At 40.0% G+C, this 24,937-nt stretch overlaps 3 protein-coding genes across 6 annotated transcripts; 1 reads left to right on the top strand and 2 right to left on the bottom strand.

The window, feature by feature from the left end:
- Positions 1-194: 194 nt before the first annotated feature.
- LOC148428549 (uncharacterized) lies at positions 195-7,351 on the bottom strand. Its single transcript, XM_088425599.1, has 10 exons — positions 7,171-7,351; positions 6,902-7,086; positions 4,628-4,765; positions 4,433-4,547; positions 4,180-4,360; positions 3,523-3,664; positions 2,002-2,151; positions 1,885-1,931; positions 955-1,034; positions 195-884 (listed from the first exon to the last, which is right to left on the bottom strand). The coding sequence occupies exons 1-10, from the start codon at positions 7,276-7,278 to the stop codon at positions 792-794; spliced, it is 1,239 nt and encodes a 412-aa protein (XP_088281725.1). The 5' UTR covers positions 7,279-7,351; the 3' UTR covers positions 195-791.
- LOC148428550 (type I phosphatidylinositol 4,5-bisphosphate 4-phosphatase-A-like) lies at positions 5,812-24,623 on the top strand. 4 transcript variants are annotated; one of them, XM_088425610.1, is made up of 11 exons: positions 5,812-7,419; positions 7,885-7,975; positions 8,055-8,146; positions 9,370-9,482; positions 20,422-20,536; positions 21,223-21,392; positions 21,462-21,568; positions 23,292-23,403; positions 23,476-23,528; positions 23,597-23,687; positions 23,744-24,623. In XM_088425610.1, exons 4-11 carry the CDS (start codon positions 9,459-9,461, stop codon positions 23,879-23,881), a joined length of 810 nt encoding a protein of 269 aa, XP_088281736.1. In that variant the 5' UTR covers positions 5,812-7,419; positions 7,885-7,975; positions 8,055-8,146; positions 9,370-9,458; the 3' UTR covers positions 23,882-24,623. The 4 variants fall into 4 exon arrangements, with proteins under 4 accessions (XP_088281736.1, XP_088281744.1, XP_088281753.1 ...); XM_088425618.1 differs by lacking the exons at positions 5,812-7,419; positions 7,885-7,975; positions 8,055-8,146; positions 9,370-9,482 and adding an exon at positions 16,826-17,063; XM_088425627.1 differs by lacking the exons at positions 5,812-7,419; positions 7,885-7,975; positions 8,055-8,146; positions 9,370-9,482 and adding an exon at positions 16,826-17,045.
- On the bottom strand, positions 9,875-16,985 carry LOC148428551 (uncharacterized). The gene is made up of 10 exons (XM_088425586.1): positions 16,815-16,985; positions 15,530-15,708; positions 15,313-15,450; positions 15,139-15,247; positions 13,684-13,861; positions 13,350-13,491; positions 12,412-12,558; positions 12,294-12,340; positions 11,211-11,284; positions 9,875-11,147 (listed from the first exon to the last, which is right to left on the bottom strand). Exons 1-10 carry the CDS (start codon positions 16,914-16,916, stop codon positions 10,950-10,952), a joined length of 1,314 nt encoding a protein of 437 aa, XP_088281712.1. The 5' UTR covers positions 16,917-16,985; the 3' UTR covers positions 9,875-10,949.
- Positions 24,624-24,937: the final 314 nt, after the last annotated feature.

Consider the following 24,937-nt stretch of genomic DNA (forward strand, 5'->3'; position numbering starts at 1 on the left):
TTTAAAAACCTTTTAAAAAAAATATATATATATATATATATAATATAAAAAATAAGGCACCTGTCCAAATGTATTTTTACCCTAAGGCTACTAAGCAAACCAAGAACAAGCATGAGGTCCTGCCCAAGACAAATTAATAGTCACCATATCAACTGCGTTATTTGTTTATTATTATTTTTACATATGTTTTGGAGGCAAACATGGGAAGAACAGAAAGACAACCACAATTCAAAAGTGAATTCAAATTCTTTTCGAGGCACTATTGAGGCGTGCATCTGCTCTGCCCCACCCAGTGTTGCAACGAAAGAGCAAATCAGTCAGATATGACAATTGGCCTAATTATTTTAAATGACCCTTTCAAATTAAAAAAATAAAATTAAAGCACTTTGAATAGCAGTACAGGATTACCCTGACCTGTAACTCATAACTACAAGGTAGTTGCAAACCCTAAAATGTTATTTACACGTACAATATACAGTCCGATGCACTATCACAGAAGTTACACAATTCAGAAATAACATTTTGTACATTTAAGAAAAAAAATACAAATCAACGTATGCCTGACACTGTTGCAATTGTGTTATGAACTGCTTTCTGAAGCTCTGCAGAAGCAGCGTCTCCCTGAATGGTCGCCTCGGGGAAAAAAAACATTTTACAGCCAAGTTTGACTAGCAAAGCAGAGCTGGAGCATCTCTGGTGAGTATCAAGCATGTGGTTGGTCTCTTTTGTTTTGTTTGTTGAGGCACGTGAAGTGAGATAAAAGTTGCTTTGAGAAGTTGCGTGATCCCCTTTCAAGGTTTTTCTTCTAGGATCGTCGTTTTGACGACCTTCGCTCTCAACACAATGTTAGGGGGCAGGTTGCGCGCTATCAGCTCTCTTCTCAGCTGCAAGAGAAAAAGCGCCACTTAAACCTCGTGGTCGATGTGGCGTATGTGTGAAGTGCTGATTGCCTACCGCAGGAATGGCCTTATGGTCGATGTCGTACTCAGGACTGGTGCTTTGGCTAAGGAACCTGGCGTTCAGGTAAAAAAGCACTACAGACAAAAACGAAAAAAATATTGGACTTATGTATGAACAGACTTTTGTGAATGGGCAGCCATCTAGCATTACCACTGTTAAAACACTTAGTAGCAAAGATAGAGCAATACGGGTACCTCGGTACTCTGTACAGTATGTATAAATATACAATTTTGAATTGCATTCATTCGTCCATTGATTACGGTCCTTTTTTAAACAATGTCATGTAATCAATTGTTTTTGGTTCAGAAGTAAGTGATAAATTTAGTAATTTATTATTACTAAAAAAGTAATTTAGTGTGATTAAGTAACCAATTACCTTTGGAAATTGAGTACTAATCAATGACTTCAGGTACTAAGGTTAAAGGTTTACATTTCACGGCTCCTTTTGTACCGATGGGCTTTGATTTTGTTTAATTTTTCATTCTTCTGCCTGCATGACTATTGAATTCTTGAGTAGCACCCAGGGGTATACATTGTGAGAGAAAAATGTTTTTCTTTCCCCCACTGATATACACAGTGGTATTTTCACCATTGCGACAGGAAAGAAAAAAATCTAGCTTAAAAAAAGGGGAAAATATCCATCTGTTAAATTTAAGCAGGCTTAGCGAAAGGTAACCCAAAATCGATTACTTCACTTCTGATGATGGGTAAACGGCATTTATATCCATCTACAATAACATCCTCCGATTGGACGTTCATTACAAAAGCGTCTCGCTCCCCAAACATTTTTTCAAACATCATTTTCTTCATCGTAGTCATACAGCCCGCCATTGCTTCTTCTTAGCTTATCTTGACTAAACTTGACTTGACATTGCCATAAATGTTGGCAAAACATTATTAGAAAAAACTTAAGACTGAACTCACCGTGGTCAACTGCCAAATTGACACAGCGGGTCTCTGAGTGAATTTCACTGTTGGAAAGCAAAATTGACGTTAGCATGTTAAAAGTTCCAACGAGCCATGAGAACATACTATACTTACGCTCCATTTAGAAGAGCTTGAGCAACAAAGCAGAGGGCGTGACGTAGGCCCGAATCTTCTTGAGTCGGCGTCCAGGCCAGCACAAACTGGCCGTTTCCCATATTCGTCTGTGTCACGCCTGCCGGCCCGCTGAACAGCAACCGTTGGACCCTAAGGCGCAAGTCCATAAGATGGTATTCTGGATATTATGTGTTCAGTGAGATGTCTGAGCTCCGCTTAGCTCATCGGTATGACTCTAATGTGCATTTGTTTCAGAGGATAAAGAATATGTGTACATAATACATTGTTATTGAATGGTTGTGAACTGCTACCATATAATGGGCAGTGCGCGCTGGGTGTTTGGCGGTGTGACGTTACCAGGAAGTGGTTTCAGTTGGAATATTTTGCTAATGACTGTTATTTGAGACTGGAATGTGCTGAGGCACAATAGACAGTGAAAGAGACGATTGCCTTGCTGTCAGGCCCGGGCAAAATATGGGCGATTTGTTTCGATGAATTCAATATTTTCCTTCTTCGTTGCTGTGGCGCGTTTCGTTCCCCTGACCTTCTATAGCTTATGCCTCTCTCTTGTTTACTTTACACTCAATAGCTAGCGCAACATGCTAAAGAACGCCAACCATTTGTTCCGAAGACAGGGGTTGTAGCTTCGGTTGATTTGGCTTTGCGGCAACAGACGTGGAACGAGCAACACCACGCCGCAACTTTGTCACGTTGAGTTTTGCGCTTGATTCAACTCATAGAGCGTGACACTATTGTATATTTACCGTATTTTCCGCACTATAAGGCGCACCGGATTATAAGGCGCACCCTCAATTAATGACATATTTGATAACTTTTTCCATATATAAGGCGCACCGGATTATAAGGCGCACCCTCAATTAATGACATATTTGATAACTTTTTCCATATATAAGGCGCACGGGATTATAAGGCGCACCCTCAATTAATGACATATTTGAAAAAAATTTCAATCACAATATAGTAATACCCAAAGTAATAACAATAACAACTCAAAGAATAACTCTAAACTCTCAATAGCATAATAGCTCAATGTCAATGTTCAACTATAAACACACAAAAGAAACAGGTAAATCTTTCTTTATCGGTTCATTCCCCATCTACGAATCCCAATCGCAATATTGATCCACATATAAGGCGCACCTGATTATAAGGCGCACCGTCAGCTTTTTCAAAGAATTAAGGCTTTTAGGTGCGCCTTATCGTGCGGAAAGTACGGTATATACAATAGTATTTCAATCAAGGCAGAAATTTTGCGCTTTAATTCTAAGAGGGAGTTATTCATGTATAGTATACGAAGTTAAAATAAATGCAAATGCAAAAAACGCAAGTTAAAATAAATGCAAAACCTATTTGGAAATATATATCATTACTTTTTCTTTCAATAACAGAAGGGCGAGGGAATCCAATGTAATTAGTTTTTAAATGAGAGGTTTCATTTTTAGGTACTATCATCCAGCCCTAATTCATGTTACTGTAACATTACTGAGAGATAACACGTACTGTGACTCCGTCGCTTCTGTACGAATTTCAATCTCGAGGGTGTGGTTCACAAAGGCATATAGATCATCACGGTCTGTGGGTGTAGGATCGACAAACTTGGGCACAAATACTCCAACTGTGCACGACTCCACCGGTGGATCCACTGTAAATTGGTGCGGGACAAAAGTTACAGTTACTATATTGATGTAGATGATAATAATCATAAATGAGAGAACATGTAAATTTGAAAAATAGAAAATGGACATCAAATTGTCTGTCTGTCTGTCTGTCTGTCTGTCTGTCTGTCTGTCCATCCACCCGCCTCTACATTTTGGGACTTTAGCTTTTTAGGGCTGCACGATTATGTTCCAAAAATAATAATCGCATATCTCAATTATTCGGTCAATATTGACATCTCGATTATTAATCACGATTATTCATCATGTTTGGTGGAACATGTCTATTCTTTACACTTTTTTTTAAAGCAAGCAGTATATAAACAAGGCTTCAAGGCTCGATGTTTAAAAAAATAATACAAATAAAGTAAATAATCATTAAAAAAACAAAACAAATTCACCCAAAACATGGCCAATACTTGGCACACAGGGCAACACAGCTAGCCTACACATACTACTACATACTACACATACACCTACAACAGCCGTGCACAGATCTCACCCTGCAGAACAAACTGGACTGGGACACGGCTGATGATATTATTTTTTTGGAGCAACATGACATTCCCCGCGCTGTCAGTAAGGTTGAGGTCTTCGCGAACACGGTCCTCGACGGTCAGCTGTACAGCATATGTGCCCTCCACGTTGTTGTTGCTGTTATTGAAAAAGTGTAACAGGCAACTCTGCAAAGAAGGAGCACCAATCAGCGCTAGGCCGGGAAAGGAGGAAGGTGTTGTTTTAGCGGGGTCACTTACATCATAGACATGTAAAACCTCGGGGTGGTTGGGAGAGCTGGAGAAACACCGTACTAGATCCGAGTCAGGGTCAAAGCTGGCCACCTTTATAACCGTGTCGCAGTTGGAAGGGATCCTTGGGACGTAACGAAAACATTCTGTGAGGTGGCGGTCGGTTGCCATGGCGCCCACCTTTCAGCGTCACAGGGGTCCCACCTTAAGACGGGTATCACGGTGGTCCGGGGGGATACATTTGTCCGGTTGGTGTCTGACCTCGTCCTCATCTCTACGCGTGTCTCTGCAAACGCATCTGTGACGCTATTATTGACATTGATCCATTGGACGCCATCCAAACTGGAAGAGCAAGAATATGGAAATGACAACCTCATTTTGCGTCCATTGTAGAGGACGTTTGTTTATTTTTGAGATTCATTCTATACTTTTTGACAAATTGAAACTACCCTACTAAGTCCTAGTAATGTCAGTAGAGGACCTTTTTCGATGATGTCTCATATGTTTTCTGTTTTGCTGGGACAAAATGAACGCAGCAGTGGACACAAATGATTATGAATGGAATTATGATGCGCACAAGCTAGCGTATTGGTTTTGTCAAACATCTACATCGCATTTAAATCTGCTGTCTCAATTTTACAGGCACATATTCTTTATCCTCTGCAAAAAGCCAATTGCAAAAGCTAATTGAAGCAAAGAAAAAACAAAACTCTAAAACTTTTTCTGTGATTATTATTATTTTTGTAAAGTACAATATTCTATAGAATATTTTCTAGAATTGCAGATTCTTTCCAGCATTTATTTATTTTTCTTACAGATCAACAAAATGCGCTAAGAAGACACAATCATATTTGGATTCGTTCACAGGAATGTGGCAACTTGTTTGTGCACTAAACAACGCGGCGCAAGAGGTGAGAGGTGTGTGCAGCTCCCGTTGGGTCAGTACCACCATAATCAAAACCAGAAATTTAGCATTATAACAATTAAAAGGATTTGCACTGGCTTTTCTTTTAACCTGCCCTTGTAAGTTCTTTCTCCTTTTTATGTTTTTTTTTTTTTTGTCTTTTGTATCAATTATATTGTTTAATTTTACATGCATCCACATTTATTTAATACTTTAATTAGAAAAACAAAAATGGAATATCCTGAATTTAGTTTTAGATTCCGAACACAAAAATATGTTAAAAAGTCTGGGTCAACAAAAAATGTGACTAAGTTATTAATCAGGTCTCAAGGCCCCATTCAGTTTTTTGAGGGTTTTTTTTGCGATTTGAATGGGGAGTTTTTGAAGCCGAATCATCAAACACTTGAAACAGTTATAAAATAATCCGAATTTCAGCCCCTCAGCATTAAATATTTTCTAATTGTTTCAGTCCTTTTTTAAAGCAGATTGTCAATGTTAAAAGTACATGTTAACCGTCTGCTTTACTTCCGAAATGTTTTTTGATCAATATTTCAGTCTATTTTCTTACATTTTACGGACCAAACTAGTCATCGAAAAATTTTCTTAAGGTGATTTTGTTTTATGCAAGTTAAATTTTATGAAAGTTTGAGTTTTCGAATAAACAGCTACACATTTTAAGAAAAATGCATAATCCAACTCAGATGAATCGACAAAAGTAAGGGATTTACCGATTATCAAAATATTTGTTAAGATATTGCTTTTCTAGCGGTGTAGTTTTCAAGATCAGTCTTGGTCTCAAGACCACCTTTTATAGGTCTCCTTTTAAGAGTTTTGTTTTTGTCTTGGTTTCGACGTGTTGGTCTTGTCTGTGTCGAGACGCCAAATGAATTGGTCATGTCTCGGTCTCCATACGATCGAGTCCCAATAACATCCTGGTCTTAGTTGACGTGGTATCGACTCTTTGTCTGGATCTCAACCTCCAAAGGTTTTGACCTCGTCTCTGTTTCCAGTTCCAAAAGTCTCTGAGTTGTCTTTGTCCTGCCTTGGCCTTGATCTTGTCTCATCTTGTTCATGTCTTTGTCTGAGTTGATCTATTGTTCACTACGACACTGTGTCTCGGTCTCTACAAGAGTCTTGGCCTTGTCTCAGTCTCAACTTCCAAAATTCTGGTTTTGTCACCGTTTTGTCCCCTGAAGTCTTGTTTTTTTGTCTCCGTCTTGATACGGTCTAGTCTCAATCATTTCTTGTTTGTTCGTAGTTTATGTGGTATTGACTACAACCCTATGTCTCGGTCTCAACATCCAAAAGTCTTGGTTTGGTCTCCGTCTCAAGTCTATAAGTCTTGGTCTTGTCGCTGTCGTAATGCTAAAAGTCTTGGTTTTGTCTTGGTCTTAATACATTGTCGTCCCACTCATGTCTTAACGTAGACCTTGTCTGGTCCCGATACTCTAAGTCATGTCTTGGTCTTGGTTGACACGGTCTTGACCACAACAGCCAGTGAGGGAAGACTCATTTCGGAGACCCCCGAGAAGCCCGAAGGGGAAGCCAAAGAATTGAAGGTTTTCGAGACTTACCGCAGTACGAAATTATCGTTTTGCGTGGCGTTCACGTGTGCGATCACTTCATCCTGACACCACTCCGCACCGTTCTGAGACACCCTTTGCACCCTCACCACGGAGATCATGCAGTTTTCCAGCGGACAGTCCACCACGGTGAGGTTGCCGCACTCCCGGAATGCCAGCTTGTAGCGAAGGACCACCTGCGGAGGATCAGATTGTGACGCGAGCTGACTTCAAGAGGCAGGAACTGACGTTCGCTCGAGGAAAGACAGACTATAAGTCACCATATCGTCCGAGCCCTCCAGCGGATGGTACGTGACCGCCGTGCCCATATAATTAAAGGCCTGGCAGCCGCAGACCAGCAGCGATAGAACCAAGATGCACCCGCGCATGACGGACGATTGAACCGCACTCGTACAACTCGGGATAACAAGTCACAGAAGAGCGTCTTGACATCCGCGCCTATATGCGGTTCGACTCGTTCTTCCTGGGGAAAATGACGTGGCTCTTTAATTTAGGGGCAGAATGCTAAGGTGAGGCCTGGCAAGTTGCCATTGCACAATTATCGTCAAGGTTAAGAGCGTGACGCGTCACCGATGCTTTTTTACACTTGAGGAATTATTTTTCAATCGCTTCGCTGACTTCCCGTTAGGAGAATCTTTTAGTTTTCCCCCACACTGTCACGAGATTAAATATTAGCGAGTTGTTTGATTCCCATGCTCTGAAGTTGCGCTCTTTTCAAGTTGGCCTACTCTGAATCCTAAATTGCAGAGTTTCTGCAACTCTCTTTCAACAAAAATCCACAATGCTGCTTTTTGGGGTACTTAAAGAAAATTAAAATACTGTACTGTACTTGGGAAAATGGCAAATGTGTCGCGAGTAAATTAATTAAACATGATGTTAGCATAATTGTGGATAGGTTATCTCATATTTGTTTCTGCAAAATGTATATTGGTAGACATAGATATTGCATGCATGGAATGATGACCTAATCACAGGCACGATGACCTAATCACAGGATGTATCGGAATGGGGTCCGGCGCCATGATCCCGGGAAAGAAAATAGCAGCGATTGTATGGTCTGATAGTGTAAGGACTCGTATCTACATCCCCGATGATCACAAGCTGATTGTTACCTTGCCGTCATATGTTTCCCCTAACCTTTTAGGGCAGCAATTGGTTTTCTAACTTGGACCAACCCAGATGAATAAAAGAGAAATGGACAGAAAGTGTAACGAGACCGAAAGGAGCTCTCAGAAGGTGAATGTTCCTGTCCGCTCTCCTCACGAGTAAAAGGCCCTTGTCTTCCTTCCTTTTTGTTGTTTATTAAATGTTTAAGGTTGCCACATGGTGGGTATTTAGGGATGATCTACTGGTCCTTTTTTCTATTTGCTCATTACATTTTTATATTCTGCTATATAACTATATAACAAACATTTGGTGACAAATACTCGTAATAGAAGTCTACTTGTGGAATTTTTATAACAAAGGAAACACTCGTCGACACCGACGTGAAATGCGTTCGCTTTGCGGGAACAAAAACATTTACAAGCTATATTTTTATTTTTTGATCACTGAACTTTTGGCCTGTATTTGAACAATACATTTCCAAACAGTGCCAAAGCATCTTTAAAAATTTTCTGAATAACAATGGCAAAGAGCCGTTCAATAGATGATTGCCAACGATACAATAGATTGATTTGGCCACCCAAAATGATCAGCGATTGCCAAGAAATACATTTTCACTACTAAGTACAATGCTACGCCTCTAATTAAGGGTGAGCTGTGTTAAAAATGAAAATTAAAAAAAGAGAGAGCATGCTTGTTCTAGTTTTAGGCTTTATTAAGGCGTTTAAAAAAATCCTGGAAAGTAAATTCAGAGATTTCTAGGTATACACATTTAAATGTCATTACAGAAAACATGCCAGGACTGCATACTATGTCAAACTAGTTTGAGGAAATCTAAACCCGAAACTGTTTTCCATTGTTTCAGTTTTCCTCACTAAAAGAGACGCTCCCCTCCTCATGGACTCGTACATGAATGGACTATCAACACGCTCTTATTTGTCGAGTGCCGTAGAATAGAAAACTCTCAAAGAACCAACCTCGTTATTTGTATCAAGTATTTTATCTCGTTTTCCCCCAAAATGTGCTACGTTGTTTTTGAAATAGTACAACGAAACAAATCTCAAAACTCGTGCGCTAACTTTGCTAACTACTTCTGGCCTCGCCTTTACCAAAATGACTCCACGGTGGAGACCGAAACAAGACCGAGTAAAACTTCCCGTTGATTCCGAGACGCTCCACATGTTGTTTCTGAATTGGTTTCAAGACCAAGATGGATCTCGAAAACTCCAGCACGAGTTCCGACATGTCGTTATATCATAAGCAGCTATAAGATGAGTGATGAAGTAGCATCCATTTTTTTATGTATTTAGTTGATAGTTTAGCAAAGGATTCAACATTCTGTCCAATATTTGCAGGCTGTCCACAGGAACAACAAAGCATGACTCGCCGATGAGAAATCAGAAGAAAGTTCTTTCTGGAAAAGGCACAGAAACAATCTCGACAAATGGAGCAGAAGTCCAAAGAAAAGGTGCGAATACACAGAATATACTGAAGCAAAGGTCATGAATCTTACTCAAACTGCCGGGAAAAAATATTGCTCTGAGTTAAGAAACAAAAAGGAGGATAAAGCATTTGGATAAACGTCTACTGTCAGTAATAACTATGAGCCCTGAAGTCTGGTTTATTTTTCGGTTGTGACATGGGAAACAAAATAAGAACATATTGTAGAATTCTCACCTGAAAACTCCATTAAAAAATGGTATTCTTAGTGAGCTTGTGGTCAGGGATTTGGAACCTAAAAGTTTAACCTAAGCCAAACCTAAAACCCAAAAAACATGTGTGAAAACACTTGAAATTTGACTTGGAATTGTCTTAGGAGAAAAAAAAATGTTTTGAAAACATAAACAATGGAAACAAAGCTCTTTGAAAGTTAATTTATTCTGCATGTAAAACAATTCAGTTCACAATTTTATAAACAATCTTAAGAATTTTACAATTTCTGGTTTTGATTGTACTTTATTCTAAAACAAGATGAACGTTTCTTTTTTTCCCCTAAATCTAAGCGTATAAAATTCTTTGGAAAAAAAAAAAACCCTGATACTACATCACCGATACACTTAACCAAGTTATCACAAACTGTTAGTTTAAAAAGAAAAAGTCAAGGTCAAGCAATTTGTGTTGTCTTATGAACATAATTTTAACCCTTTTGTTACATCATGGGTCAAATTGACCAATTTTGAAAGATAAAGAAAATGTTGACAATCATTTCTACATTTTTGTGACTGAATTTTGGAACAATGACTTTTTAAATTTCTGGGGAAAATTTGCATCTTTTGTCATAAATAGGCCAAAGTTTCTTTAGTTAGCAGAATTACACACAAAAAATAAAAAAAAAATCTGAAAATTTTGGTCAAATTGACCCAGTATATTATTACTAATCCGGGGAATAAACAAAAAATAACACAAAGGTATGAATTAAGTATTGCTTTTCTTACTTTGTGAGTGGGTTTACTCCTAAAAGTTGAATTTTTGACACTTTTGGATAAACAAACACACCTTCGGGTCATATTGACCCAGAGACGTGATTGCTCTCCCTGAAAAATATAACATAAAACACTGCTTAAAAGAAAATAGTGGATTTGGATTCCACACATTTCAGACACTTTTGGGTGACTCGATACACGGCGGGTCAAAGTGACCCGGCGACGTCGTTGCCATTTCATGCAGACAAACATAACAGCAGGTTTAAAATGTAGCACATTTTCGCCACAGTTTCATTATCAAGTATCTACGATTGGTATCGGCAAGCACGCAAATGTATTTGCTCACTCTGATCATAAAGGTGATATCGCTGCAACTCTGATGAGGATCAAGCGAGTTGCAGTAATGTGACATTATTAGAAAAATGTATGAATGATTCATTTAATCGGCACGAATATAGGACAGAAATCATACTTTGCTCAGGGAGAAATGGCGATATCTCCCGTGACCGACTCTATGCTGTTGTTGTTGTTTTTGCTGATATTGCGCGTGGTGTTGTTGTTTTTGGTGGTGTTGCTCTTGGTGTTGTTGCTCTTGGTGTCGTTGCTCTTGGTGTTGTTGTCGTGACGCCGGCGGTGCTCTTCTCACTGAAGCTCAGCAATCTCAGCGAGATTTCCGAAGGTAATCCGCGAGCCACCAGCTCCTCCTTCAGCTGCGGGTCGAAAAAAGTAGCGCTCAAATCGCGTCCGCGTTCGGCCGACGCCGAATGACGCACCTGCGTTAAGACGGATTCGTTGATGCCGGACAGTGGAATCGCGGACTGGAGTGTCGCTGTCAATGCAACCACAACTGAAGACACAAGTTAGTCTCAGTTTTTATTGTTAGGCCTGGCGGCTAAGCGCTTATGTCCTGCAGTTTTCAAATTATTTATGCAATTAAATTCAATTAGGCAATTACCCCTCCCTACTTTGTGCTATAGGGCCAAGTGAAAGCCATGTTATGATTGTGGCGTATTGTCACAAATCATCATCCCGACTTGAAAAAAACCAAAATGATTTATGAATTTTCATATTTTCAGACAATGCCAGTACAATCACTCAATTCTTAAGTCACCGACACGATACAAAGTAGCGATATCGGCGCTACTTTTGTTGACACGATAAACATAAAAATGATTCATGAACTATCTATATACTGTACTGACTGGTAATTTTGTATTGGTGTAATGTCGTAATTTTATACATGCATAATGGAAAAATGCTACATTTTTAGCATTAGTCCTACATTATAGAGGAAAAAATGCAAAAATAATCAAACAAAATGACTAAGAATTTATAATACTGGCTTAGTTTCAAACATATTAGCACAGTGGTGGTCGAATGCTAGCATGTGCAAGTCGGTATCCCATGGCATTATGAAAAATATCCTAGTATTTAGCTTATATTGTCAGGAAAAAAATGCCAACCGACAGCCAGTAAAACATTGGATTATGTGAAAAAAGCAATGTAGAATTTCCTCTACATTGTGTAGAATAAAATGCAGAACGGACACAACAATTTAACCCTAGAAAGTTCTGATAAATTTGACAGCCAAAAATGCTTATTCCACACTTCCCTATTAGAAAAATTTCTATCCTCAACTGACACTGACAGCAGAGCCACTGCACTGGACAAGAGTGCCCGCTTCTTTTACATACATTCCGTGTCACCTTGAAAAGGGTTCAACCCACTAATGCATTTGGTGACACCTGGGCAGGAAAGTTTAAACGGCTTTCGGATCGTAAGGGACCACTGTGAAAAAAAAAAAATCTCTGAATCCAAAAGAGTTGAGCATCCCATATGCAAGAGACTCCACTCACCCTGCTGAACTGTCACAAGGACACAGCGCATTTCGGAGTCACGTTCACTGCGGGAGAGCCATATTGGCGCGTTAGCATGCTAAGTGCGTGCCGATGGTGTGTAATTAAAATGACTTACGTCAATTTGTCAACCGTTCGGATGACAAAGCAGACTGAGTGACTTAGGCGCAGATCAAACTCGGTCGGCGTCCAGAGAAGCGAATAATGGCCACTGATGATTGCCTGCGTCATGTTAGTAGGCCCGCTGAACAGCAATCTGGTGTTCCTGAAACACGGCGTCGATTGAGAGAATTCTGAACAAAATGGGTGGCTGCTGCTCTAATTTTTTATTCGTCGGCTCAAGCAGATAGATTGTTTAACATCATCGGGTTTAGCAATAAGCTGCTTCATGTTCCAATTGATTTGCTCTTAATTTGAAAAGGAAAAAATGACTGTTCCTGTCATAGCATTAAAAAAAAAACGGTAATTTAGATTTGCTCTGTTAAAATCTCACGTACATCCTGAGGTGTCTTCATGTACAACCAGGGGTACACAACACGGCATTAGATAATATTGGTATGGGCCAACAGGAGCAGACCATTTGGTGAAAGCGCAAATATTACAGGGGAGTGCAAGGGTTATTATGTGTTATTTTCCATGAAATTCACAATTTTGAAGCGTGGAATACAAATATGACGTTGCGGTGGTTTGTTTTGCCGTTTTTCTCAAAATGGAGGTTCCCAAACCTAAGGAGTTCAAACATTTGTAGGGAGAAAAAAAGAAAACAAGATTTCCATCTTCTAGTTTTTGTTTCTCTATGGACAACAAACAAAAAAAGCACAAAAAAGGACATTTGAAAACTTCACCGTCCCATTCTGTTGGCCCGTACCCATATATTTGTTATGCTACTTTATCTGTCGAGAAGAAGTAGTCCCAAAGACCTACGTCGCATTTTGCACTGAAAAATAGATGCCAAAAACGGAAATTGAAAATTTTACCGTCCTATTCTATTGGCCCATACCCATATATTTGTTATGTTACTTTATCTGTCGAGAAGAAGTAGTCCCAAAGACCTACGTCGCATTTTGCACCGAAAAATAGATGCCGATCTCCAGGGTCTGGTTGACGGAAGCGTACAGATGATCTCCGTTGGCTGGCGTAGGAGGCAGGAAGACAGGCAGGTACTCGCCCTCTATGCAGGACTCCACCGGAGGATCCACTGCACGTTTATGCAGACGAAAATCAAACGTCAGTCTGGCAAAATATGGAGACCAAAACAAGCATGGCGATCCCGCTAGATACAATAAGAAAAAAGCAATAACATAGTTCTTGACGTAAAACTAGTCCTTGTAAGCGTTGAATGAAATGGAATGGAGAGTGAGAAGGTGTCCAAATGTGCAAAGTTTCTCACCCATCAATACAAACTGGATGGGAATTTGGCCGATGACGTCCTGGGTGGTGAGCAAAAACTCCTTCCCCACGCCGTCGGTCAGAGTGATGTTTTGGCGGGGAAAGTCCTCCATGATCACCTGCACGGCGTACGCTCCCTCCGTGATGCCGCCGGCGGGAAAGAAGTCCAGGTTACAGTCCTGCAAAAAAACAAGTCAGTGAGGGGAAGTGTTCTTCACGGTGGTGTGGACCTGCCAATGTAAAAAAACACTTGATTGGCCTCTGCAGTTATGTTTGAATACATTTGCAAAAATGTTCTTGTTTGCTAAAAGCTAGCAACCGTACTCCATATCGACATTAACATTAGTTCATATTTGCAATCCCGCAGTTTCGTACTTCACTATTTTATTACAGAAGCGCAGTTGTACCTCGAGATATGAAACTGACCATAATTCTCCAAAAATAGGATGCACCCTTAATTTTAGGGTCAAATTCCGGTATTTTCTATGTTACCGTGTATAGGACATACCAAAGGTTTGGTGATAATGTAAAAACAAAAGCAAAACAGAATCTCATCTTTGTCAGTTCTTCATATTTTCTCACGTTCATATCCGTAAGTTCTATATTTGTCGCGGGTTAAGTGTGTTTCAGATTTCCCACCATGTGAGTGGTCAGTGAAGGATGCGCCGGTGAAACGTTGACACAGCTCGAGTTCGTTTAGCCATAAATACCCCGAGTTTCGCACCATCCGTGTTCCACCAAGTTTATGATTATGTGTATATGCCCAAAAACCGCAATTAATAAACGGGTCAAAAGGAATACCTTTCCGCGTTCTGTAACCGCCACACAGCTTGCTACTCTTAATTCAGTTGGAGACATGACAGGTGTCAAACTCGAGGCCCGGGGGCCAGATTCGGCCCACAACATCATTTTACGCGGCCCGTGAAATGCTGATTTGACTTCCAACTTTCTGGCCAAAATAGCAAATTTGCAAGCAACTTACCGGCCTCTGATGAACACATTTTAAATTTATTTGAGTTCGCAGTCATACCAGCCCTCTGACAGAAACTATAACTACAATGTGGCCGACGATATAAAAATGGATGCAACCGGATGCAACCGACTTCCGCCCTCTAGCTCGTCTCTTTATGGTAATTATTGTTAGTAGGAATACGGCCGATATAAAAATGCGCACCTGTGCATCTTGTGCGGCTGACGGTTGAAACTTCCTGGAACGGTGTCGATTTTATAGGATGCACCCATTTGCCCTTCAGGATATTTTAGGGAATTACAGTATAATAAAAATACATTTCCCTAGCTTGAATTTCTTTGCTATGGGTCAAAAATGTAATCCGTTGTTGTCTCGCGTAGTGACTTTTTCGTCATTTGGGACTTTTGAAGTACGTACCACTGTATGTCATATTTTAATTTATTATCTAGACCGGAAGGAATACGGATGTTTCCAGGAGTCGCTCACCGGCGAGAGTGTGAGAACAGATTCTTCGTTTTTGTAGCGACACGCCACCACGTCTCCATCGGGGTCAAAGGTGGGCAGCGCCACTTTCCTCGCGCAGTTGGACGGAACTCTACGGGGCGCACAAAGGAAGCCGGTCGCCGGTCGCCGTGGCGCCCATACTCGCGGCGGTCTTACCTGAGCACGGGCAGCACGCCGCCCCTGGGGGACGCGTTTGCCTTGCCGCTATCCGACCTCGTCCACGTGTTGACGCGTGTGATGGCCCGCACGTCGGTGACGTTGTTGTTGACCTCGATCCACTGAAGGTCATGCGTGCTGGTGGAGCAAGAACACGATGGTTGTTTTTATGGCGCCTGACTTGATTTCGCAAAGGTCACGACGGCAGACAACTTACAGCAGCACCAACTCGGAAGTTTGAACCAGATTATGAAAGGAGTACGCCTCGAGTTGACATGGTGAGCCCTCGGTGACCAAGGTCAGGTACAGGGACATGGAGGTACAGTTCCCAGTCACGCATGACCAACGGGGTTTAAGGCACTCATTTTGGTAGGCCACTTTGTGGCGAACAAACACCTGCGGGGCCGTGATTTAACGAGGTTATTTCTCAAGATGGTTTCCATGGCACCCTCCCGGTAAAGCAGTGCTTCTCAAATAGTGGGGCGGGGGGGGGGGGGGGGCATTGTTTTTGTCATGTGAAGTGTATAAAAAAAGAATTGTCATAATTTTTTTCTTATTATTAATTTCATGCACTTGGTCATTTTTTTCTGTTTTAGACTAAGCTGTAACCCACTGTAAAAAAAATTCACAGCTGTTGAAAGTTTATTTATATTGCAGGTTAATTTTTTATAGATAATCTTATTTCTCGTCAATGCGTTGAGTGGTGGGGGGGCGGGAAAAGTTTTCTCTTTCCTAAGGGTGGCTTGGCAAAATATAATCGAGAAGCACTACACTAAAGGGACGTGTAAAGCAGGTGTTCTCAAACTTTTGGAGTCAGGGACCCTTTTTAGAAAGCAGATTTTCCAAGGACCCCCATTGCAAGTTTTTATGGAAACAAAACAAAACAAAAAATCATCATCATATTTAGTGACAAACTAATGATTACATTTTAAAAAAATATCTTAAACTGCTTGAATTGATTGCTTTATTGGACAATCATGAATACTTTGTCCATTTAATAGAAAATAAAATAAAATTAAGACAAATATATTTTTTTTTTATTCACTCGTTCAATGCCAAAGACGAATTTTTACTTTTTTTTTCATTTTTAAAGAGTCCATTATTTTGGGGGAGGAGGGGGGGCGCTATAAAGGGCTGGTACTAAATGAATAAAGTTCAACTTCAGGTACCAAAGTTAGTCAATACCTAAAGTAAATGATTACTAAATAATTTTTGTACCAGCTGTTTTTTCGATGCCCCTTTAGCCAAAAACCTGGAAAAAAATTTGAAAAAAGTCAATAAGTACCTGGGATTGAATGTCTGGACTTGAAAAAGGTAAAAAAAAATGCCTTTGGGATTGAATGAGTTAAGTACTAATGTAGTCAGCTACTCTAAGTTTTTAACCCTTTCGCTGCCAATGACGGCTATCGACGTCAAAGATCCATTTTTACCGGCCTGGCATTGAATGAGTTAATAACCCAAATTCTTTTGCGGGGACCCCCACTGATGTCAAGGGTACATACCGTATTATTCTGGTAGGGGTCATAGGTCACCACCGTGCCGAGGAAGCCGAAAGGCCGACAGCCGCGGGCCAGCAGGGACAAAACGAGCAGGCGGCCCCACATGACGGACGATGGACACGCTGACAAGAGACGAGTCGGTGCTTCTGGTCCGGCCGGCTTCTCGGATTCCACCCAACAACGTCTGTGGGCGTAGCCTCGCTGGCCTGGCGTGAGGAGATCTGCGATAACGCCGTCAGTCTGACCCTGAGTGTACGCCTTTGTGATGGTGCCTGTGTCACTTTGAAAGAAAAGCTGCTGCTGTTTATCAAAACAAAGGTAACAAACATTGGCTGATTATTACTATACTATATGGTATTATAAGTTATTAATTTCCAGATACTTAAGTATTAAATCGACACTTTAAGTATCTGGGATTGAATGTCCGGATTCTTAAAAAAAAACGTGAAAATACGTCCCTGGCATTGAATGAGTTAAGATATTCACTTTTATCTCAAAACTCTTCAGTCAGAATAGCCACGTGGAAGTCAGGATTCTGAATAAATTCAGAAATACGACTTATAGACACATATTTTCATATTTTTTTTAAGTTTCCGGACAGTAAATTCCTGTCAGAATTCTTACTTTAGAGTCAGACTTCTCACTTTTAAGGGAGAATTTTGACAAGTGGGAATATGATACTAAAGTTAGAATCCTGCCATCAAAGTCGGAGTTCCGACCCAGAAAGTCAGACTAAAGCCAAAATTCTGACTTTAAAGTTATTCAAACTGGATGGCGGAATCCGCATTTCTTACAATTCTGAGAATAAAGTCAGAATCCTGCCTTTAAAGCCAGAATTTTGGCAAGTGAGAATTTGGATCTACAGTCAGAATTCTTACTTGCAAGTCTGAATTTTTGCTTCATTTGTAGAACTCTGACTTTCAGAATCTGAATACAGCCAGAATTCCAACTTTGACTTTAAAAAAATTTCTTTTAGCGCAATCTTCACTCAAAGTATCAAGTCCGAATTCTGACTTGAAAGTTATTAAGCAGTTTTCTGCCATAAAAGTGAAAATATTGCGACCCATTTCCTTTGTTTTTCCAGGCCTTTAAACAAAGCTATCCCATGCACTTGAAGAAAAATGAGCACGACTGAACCTTGCACTTCATGGCTGAACGAAAATTCCACCCACGACGCAGAAAAAGTCCCACACGCTTGTGGTTGCCCGACCAGTTCTTGGCCTGTAGTATGTAGACGAATGTGATGGAAAACTATTACGAATGCGCAAGAAGCTGGCGTGATTATAATCGATTTATAATTATGCAGATATTTTATGTGCTTCCCAGCATTTGCACCAGGACCCAAATTCTTTTTGAATAATTATATTCCAAAATTTCCTGTTATGACAGCCCAAATAAAAAGATAGCACCTCGAGATAGAAAACTCGATCGATCGCATTCCAGCGACTGCGTCGTGGCGACAAACAACCTGACTTACCCAAAGTCTATTTTTAGTAACGTGTTATAACCACTGCACAAGTGAAAAATGCTGGAAAAAAAAAAATCTTGACTGTCGGGGGCATTCCGTTGAGCTAGCGGTTAGCATGTCTGCCATACATTCTAAAGTCGTGGGTTCCAATCTCCGCTATGGGCTTCCCGTGTGAAATTTGATGTTCTTTTCACGCTGGCATATGTTTTCTCGGGGAAATCCAGCTCGCTGCATCACACTTTCCAATTGGCAAGAAGACAGAAAATTCTTCGTGGAGGACTCACAAGACTTCTTTTCACAAGTCAGCACAACTCTTTTCACTCCTGCCAATTAATGGCACCCAGTACAGAAGTGTGGAAAAAAAAAACACCGGAAATTACGCCGCTACTTTTTTCTCACGCTTTGAACCCTGTGGCTGAAAGTCCAGTGCGGTTTACTAGGCACCAGGGGCCAAACATTCGGTAAACCAATGCTTCTCAAGGTTATTTGCAAAGCCCCCAAAGGAAAGAGAAAACCCTTTTTCGCCACTCAAATTATTATCTATAAAAATTTTAAAAGCATACCCCAAAATAATCTTTTTTGACAAAAGAAAAAAAAACAATATAAATCAACTTTCGACAACTGCTATATACTTTTTTACAGTGTTTATACAAGTTACAGCTTAGTCTGAAACTAAACAAAAAACAAACAAATACCAAGCACATTAAAGTGACTGAAATTTAAATAAAAATTACATCAATCCTTATTTTATTGTAATTACACTTCACATGGCAAAAAACAAAGATGTTTTTTCAAGAAAAGTGGGGGGGGGGGGGGGTGAGCTCAGCCTTTGTTTTTGACATGTTAGTTTTAAAGCACATTTTATGGGATGCGGGAAAGTAAGTTTGAAAGTAAAATATATTGAAATGTTGGCATGTTTTCTGCAAATAGCTCAAGAAGTGCTGATTGAGTTCTTGTTACTGTATTTGAGCCAAGTATGTACAGCAAGTGTTTAAAACATTGTCCTTTGTGGTAGACGTTTGAAGTGATTTCCTCCATTTTTCTTTATCTTTTTTTAATGATGAGAAAGTGTGTGATTCTCAGAAGCGGAGAGAATTTTACTGCATACTGCTGATGAAATACTGACATATTGCGTTATCAGAGAAGAATCAGATGTATTGTTTGAGTTGGTTTGGTTCTGAGAGCTCCGAGGAAGAAATTCAGGCAATACCGGGCAAAACAAACCCAACTGGATGAAGGAGTTTTGGCTGCACCGATTGGGCTTTTCTTGGACTTTGTAATCTTGAAAGGCAAGACGAGCTTCACTCTTACAGGAGAACATGCTGTTCTTCTATTCGCAGAGTCTGTTCTTAATTTGTCTCGTTTCCCTAGGCTGTTCTTTGACAGCTATTTTACAACAATCCACCTCCTTCACACGCAAATGACAAAAACGCTGACAGGGACTGGAACACTCATGAATTACAGGGTTCCGAATAACCGCAAAATCGTACGAGTTACGTTTGTCCCGGTGTTAAGGCCGCTGGCAATTGCAGTATGGCTTTCAGTCATGTGTGTGTGTGTGTGTGTATATATATATATATATATATATATATATATATATATATATATATATATATATATATATATATATATATATATATATATATATATATATATATATATATATATATATATATACACACTCTTTTCTGTAGCGCTTTGAGATTCAGCTGCAAGTAAAGTGCTTTATAAATAAAATCCATTATTATTATTATTTTTATATTACTAAATTGGATTTTGCCCTCGGGTTTTCGACACATGGTTTCTTTATGTACAATCAACAAAAAAGACCCACACAAACGAAAGTTGAAAATTTCACCAATCGGTCTCATTGCATTGACCCTTACCAAGTTTGCGGTTTGGTCAACTTCCGGATGTGTTAGCAACCAATCAGGTGAAGGCCCTGTGTCGTTGAGCCCGCCTATGCTTTCTGAGCTCCCAGTGGTTGCGCGCACTGTCAATCATACATAAGTCATGTGACTCGTGTTTACGGTTTTCTACTTCCGCCTTCTGTCAGATCGCACTTTGCAGTGTCAACGTCCGAAGTTAAAAATAAGGAAAAAAGTTACACCAGCTGAATTGTCGCCGTTTTTGTTCGGCTAGTTTCTGCGGATTCCGCTGGGGGTGATGGCGGACGGCGAGAGGGCGCCGCTGCTGACCGAGCACTACGCTGGGACGAACGGCGGAAGTTCGTATGGACTCCTCGGTGAAGCCCAGAGTATGTCAGAAATGTTAGAACCATCACATATCTTGTCATATAAGATTCACCAAGTATGTGTTTACATTTTAAGATCGACACATTCATCGTTCCTTACTTTTTTTCAATTGATTTCTTGGTCATTTTCTATTATATATATATATATATATATATATATATATATATATATATATATATATATATATATATATATATATATATATATATATATATATATATAATTTATATTAAAAATGCGTACACTTAATTCCCGAAAGGACTTTGAAAGCGGACAGATATGACTGTGGACAAACATGTATGATTGATTTATTGATATAACATATGAAAACAAATTTCGTCAAAATAAATACAATTAGAAAACAAAGTCAATATATATTAAATGCAATAAAAGCATAGGAAGGGGTTCAAAACTTATCTAGTCCTACTCCCTCATTCTTTGTCAAGAATAACATTTTAAACCAATCAAGTAATACAGTAAACGTAAGACCAAGTAATACAGTAAGTGTACGAGTGATTTATACATATAGTATACGGCTAAAATAAAGAAAAAGAAATATCTGCTATCATTTCTGATACTTGCCCGCCTCAATACACGCTTTGTTTACACAGCCCTCCCGTTATTTGACACGATTCAGAACCTCGGCAAGTTTCGTTTCGTGGCTAATGTCACTCACCTCCCCGTCTAGGTTTGGTGCTCGAAGAACCCCCGCCGCCCCACTCGCTGCCCAGCAGCCCGGACAGCTGCAGCGGCGGCAGCGCTCCAGTCATCAGTTGCCGCGTTTGCCAGAAAGCCGTTTGCCTGGAAGGCAAGATGCACCAGCATGTGGTCAAGTGCGCCTTTTGCAACGAAGCCACGGTGAGTCCCTTACAACGCGTACTCGCGCGTCGTACCGAAGTTTAAAACTCTGCCGTTTGTCCTTTTCAGCCCATCAAGAACGCTCCAGCTGGGAAAAAATACGTCCGATGTCCGTGTAGCTGTCTGCTCATCTGCAAAGTCACGTCGCAGAAGATCGCTTGTCCGCGACCTTACTGGTTCGTTGGTTTACACATTCTTGACCACGTTTTGGTCTACCCTTCGGAAAAAAATGTCAATTTTAATTGTAATTGTTTGAGGGTGTTGTCTCACATCTTTCCTTAACTACTGTCCGATACCAAAATTGATCCAAAACGATATCATCAGGAACGCTCCATGCTTTTTTTTTTTTTAAATGAAATTTCAGAAGATACTACTCAAACAAATATTATTGATTATATAAGTACAATTTGAGTACTCAGCTCTTGAGTAATCCCAGATACAAATTACCAACACCACTAGTACTTTTGATACCCTAAAATTTCCCCCAAAATAAACAGACAGATCATTTTAGAGGTTAGAAAAATAGGAGCGGAATCTGGAACGGACTTCTTATATATGTGCTTATATCAAAGATTTTAGATGTTGACTGATATAATCTTAAGTTTTTTTTTTTGGCTGATATTGGACCAAGACTCCTAGTCTTTGCGGCTTTGAAAGAGCCCTGATGAAAACTCAACATCCACTACTTTCACACCCACTCACAAGCTTTCACCGTTTATACGACTTATTGTTATTACATATAATTACAAATTATATGACCGATTTCCCCAAACCCTCCCAAGGGATTAATAAAGTATAATTGAATTGAATTAAGACTCATCTGCAAAGATATTTATTATTTACTTGGCAGTTTTTGTCAGAGAACACTTTCAAGTATTATTTTTCCACAATTCTCAACAAGATATTAAAACTTTATTGGGATTTTTACTGGTTATCAAAAAATGTTGTTAAAAAGGTAGCTATAGGTAGATACTGTAGATGTTAATGGCCTGTAATTGTCTGTCAATCTGGTTTGTGTGATCTGGTCTTCCCAGGTCCTATTTTAGAGACAGACCGATAATGATTTTTTTCAAGGCTGATACAGATACCAATTATTGGTAATTATGGATGTTAATAATAGATATTTGGAGGCGATATTTATCTTCAATAAAAAGGATACAAAGTTCAACTCTTAACTTTATTGAAATGTCTAAGTAAGTTTATTGAACAATTTTTCAGAATTACATCAAGTTTTTTTTTTGTTTTGAATAATTTTTAGATACTATTAAACTTTCTTGAGAAAAAATGTTCAGGGAGCGCTGGGACTTTTCAACACGTCTGAAAAAGTTAAATGAATACTTAAAACCGGTAAATAGCATCCTAAAGTTTTCTAGAGTGAATACAATTCCCCCAATTTTCAAAATAAAATGCTATAATGTTACTAAAATTTGTTATCATATTCATATTCATATATCATATTCAAACAATAGCAAAAGGAGAAGTGCTCCCAAGGCCAGCAGAATCACTTCCACTGTTCATAACGTTAACTGAAAATCGAAAAAAATAGTTCCAGGACGTTAACACAGTTAAAGTGATCTGTTGTTGGCGGTCAAATTAAAAGGACATAAACTCACGATGATATTTGTCATATTGCCAAAAATTGGCAAAAATTGCCCAACATTGGCAAAACTTGCTTATAATCATCCAGGCCTTGTTGTTTCTAATATAATACACTACAATGACAATAAAGGATTCTATTCTATTCTATTCTATTCTATTCTATTGTATTCTATTAAGAGGCTGCCAATACCTCCCGTAAATTCCCACGAATAATAATGTCGGCAGCGTACCAACGCTGTTGCGTTTGAGTGTCGAAAACCAAAATGGAAATGGGGCTAATATTTTTGTGGCTCCTCCCAGTAAACGCATCATCAACCTGGGTCCAGTCGACATCGGCAGGGAAAGTCCGGAAGCGCGGCACCAACCCGCCGGCGTCCGAGTCACCTGCGGCCATTGTTCCAATACCTTCCTGGTACGGCGCTCGTATGTCGGCCGTCGTTCGTAACATCTCACCCGAGCGGCTCTTCTTCCGTTTCTCCCCAAGTGGACGGAGTGTTCCGACAGGACGTTGTCCAGATGTCCGCACTGCCGTAAAGTGTAAGCGTCCGCTCGCCGCTTCGCGTGGCCGAAAGGCGGCGTCGGCATTCCGTTTGGTTTTCTTTCAGCTCCTCCGTCGGCCACCAGTACCCGAGGAGCAGGAGCCTGCTGTGTCTCATGGTCTTCGCCGTGGTGGCCGCCTCCACCGCGGGACTGATGGTGAGCGTTGACGGAAGCGGCGCCGGGAACGGGCGTAACCGGCGCTTTGCACCCAGGTGGGAACGTGGCGTCCCGCTCGGGACTCCAAGGGGATCTACGCGGCGTGGGTGCTGCTCGTCCTCATCGCCGCCTTCGCCCTTGCGAGGACCATCTACTGGAGTTGTCTGAAAATTAGCCACCCCGTTCCGACGTGATTTAGAGCCGCGTTACCGACTGCGCTTTTTAAATATGTGCCACGATCGGCGCTAATCGTGGGAAATTTGCAATTAATGGATGTTTAGATTGCCTGCGATCATACTTTAAGCCGGTGCTGCTCATTTGTATTTGACAACCCCCCCTTAGGAAAGAGAAAACCTTTTGCGCCCCCCTACTCACTGCACCAACTATAAATAAGATTATTCTCTACAAACATTGTATTAGTACACTAAAATCTGTCTCTTTTTGACAAAAGAACAAAGCTAACTAATTTTTACAGTGTTTATACAGGTTACATGTTAGTCTAAAGCGAAGAAATAGCAGTGCCTGAAAGAAGTGTGTGTGAGGTTTTAACTGCTGATATCAACAAATTGGATTTAAGTATTTTGATTGCCGCGACAGGAATTGTACATTTTCTTTTCAAATTAATAGCAAATGAATTGGAACATCAAGTGAGACAGGAAAAAAATGTAACTTTTCTTACAGCGTTTATACAGGTTACATGTTTGTCCAAAACAGAAAGAAATAGCCAAGTGCCCCCCCCCTTCCCCAAGGGGGACCCGCAATACTATTTGAGATGGACTGGTTATAGTCAACAGTTCTCAAATGTGGTTCCACGTTTTAGAGGTTGTGTGAGGTTTTTACTGCCGGTATTGACAAATGGGATTCAATGCTTTTTAATGGTGTGACAGGGACTGAACTTTTTTCTTTTCAAATTAAATGCAAATGAATTGGAACATATAGCAACATGTGCTAAATGGTTTTGTTGTGACTCTTTTAGAAAATGTTGTACACTTTTAACTTCTATATTGATGCACATTATCATTAGTGACACAATTTTCCACCAGAGGAGCCAGAAATAAAACATGCTGTTGCACGCTGATATGAATAAAATACAGTGAGTGATACCACTACAAATGTGGTTAAAAAGATGAATAAATCAGACACAGATGATACAGCACTCTTTTTTTTAGATGCTTTAGATTTATCTGATTAATTTATACTACACAGATAAGCACTAAACAAAATCCCATCTTACTAGCCATGTTTAGATC

The sequence above is a fragment of the Hippichthys cyanospilos genome, chromosome 1, assembly GCF_059441005.1.
Source record: "Hippichthys cyanospilos isolate Australia breed blue-spotted pipefish chromosome 1, RoL_Hcya_1.0, whole genome shotgun sequence".
NCBI classification, from domain to species: Eukaryota; Metazoa; Chordata; class Actinopteri; order Syngnathiformes; family Syngnathidae; genus Hippichthys; species Hippichthys cyanospilos.

Coding starts and splice junctions, on each gene's coding strand:
- LOC148428549 (XM_088425599.1), bottom strand. CDS start 7,278: ATGCGCGGGTGCATCTTGGTTCTATCGCTGCTGGTCTGCGGCTGCCAG. Junction 7,087..7,170: donor TGGAGGGCTCGGACGATATG/GTGACTTATAGT, acceptor GATCCTCCGCAG/GTGGTCCTTCGCTACAAGCT. Junction 3,665..4,179: donor AGTCCAGTTTGTTCTGCAGG/GTGAGATCTGTG, acceptor ACCAATTTACAG/TGGATCCACCGGTGGAGTCG.
- LOC148428550 (XM_088425610.1), top strand. CDS start 9,459: ATGGAGCAGAAGTCCAAAGAAAAG. Junction 21,569..23,291: donor GCTTGTCCGCGACCTTACTG/GTTCGTTGGTTT, acceptor GGCTCCTCCCAG/TAAACGCATCATCAACCTGG. Junction 23,529..23,596: donor TGTCCGCACTGCCGTAAAGT/GTAAGCGTCCGC, acceptor GTTTTCTTTCAG/CTCCTCCGTCGGCCACCAGT.
- LOC148428551 (XM_088425586.1), bottom strand. CDS start 16,916: ATGTGGGGCCGCCTGCTCGTTTTGTCCCTGCTGGCCCGCGGCTGTCGG. Junction 15,709..16,814: donor ACCCCTACCAGAATAATACG/GTATGTACCCTT, acceptor ACGGCCCCGCAG/GTGTTTGTTCGCCACAAAGT. Junction 15,248..15,312: donor GGCGTGCTGCCCGTGCTCAG/GTAAGACCGCCG, acceptor TGCGCCCCGTAG/AGTTCCGTCCAACTGCGCGA.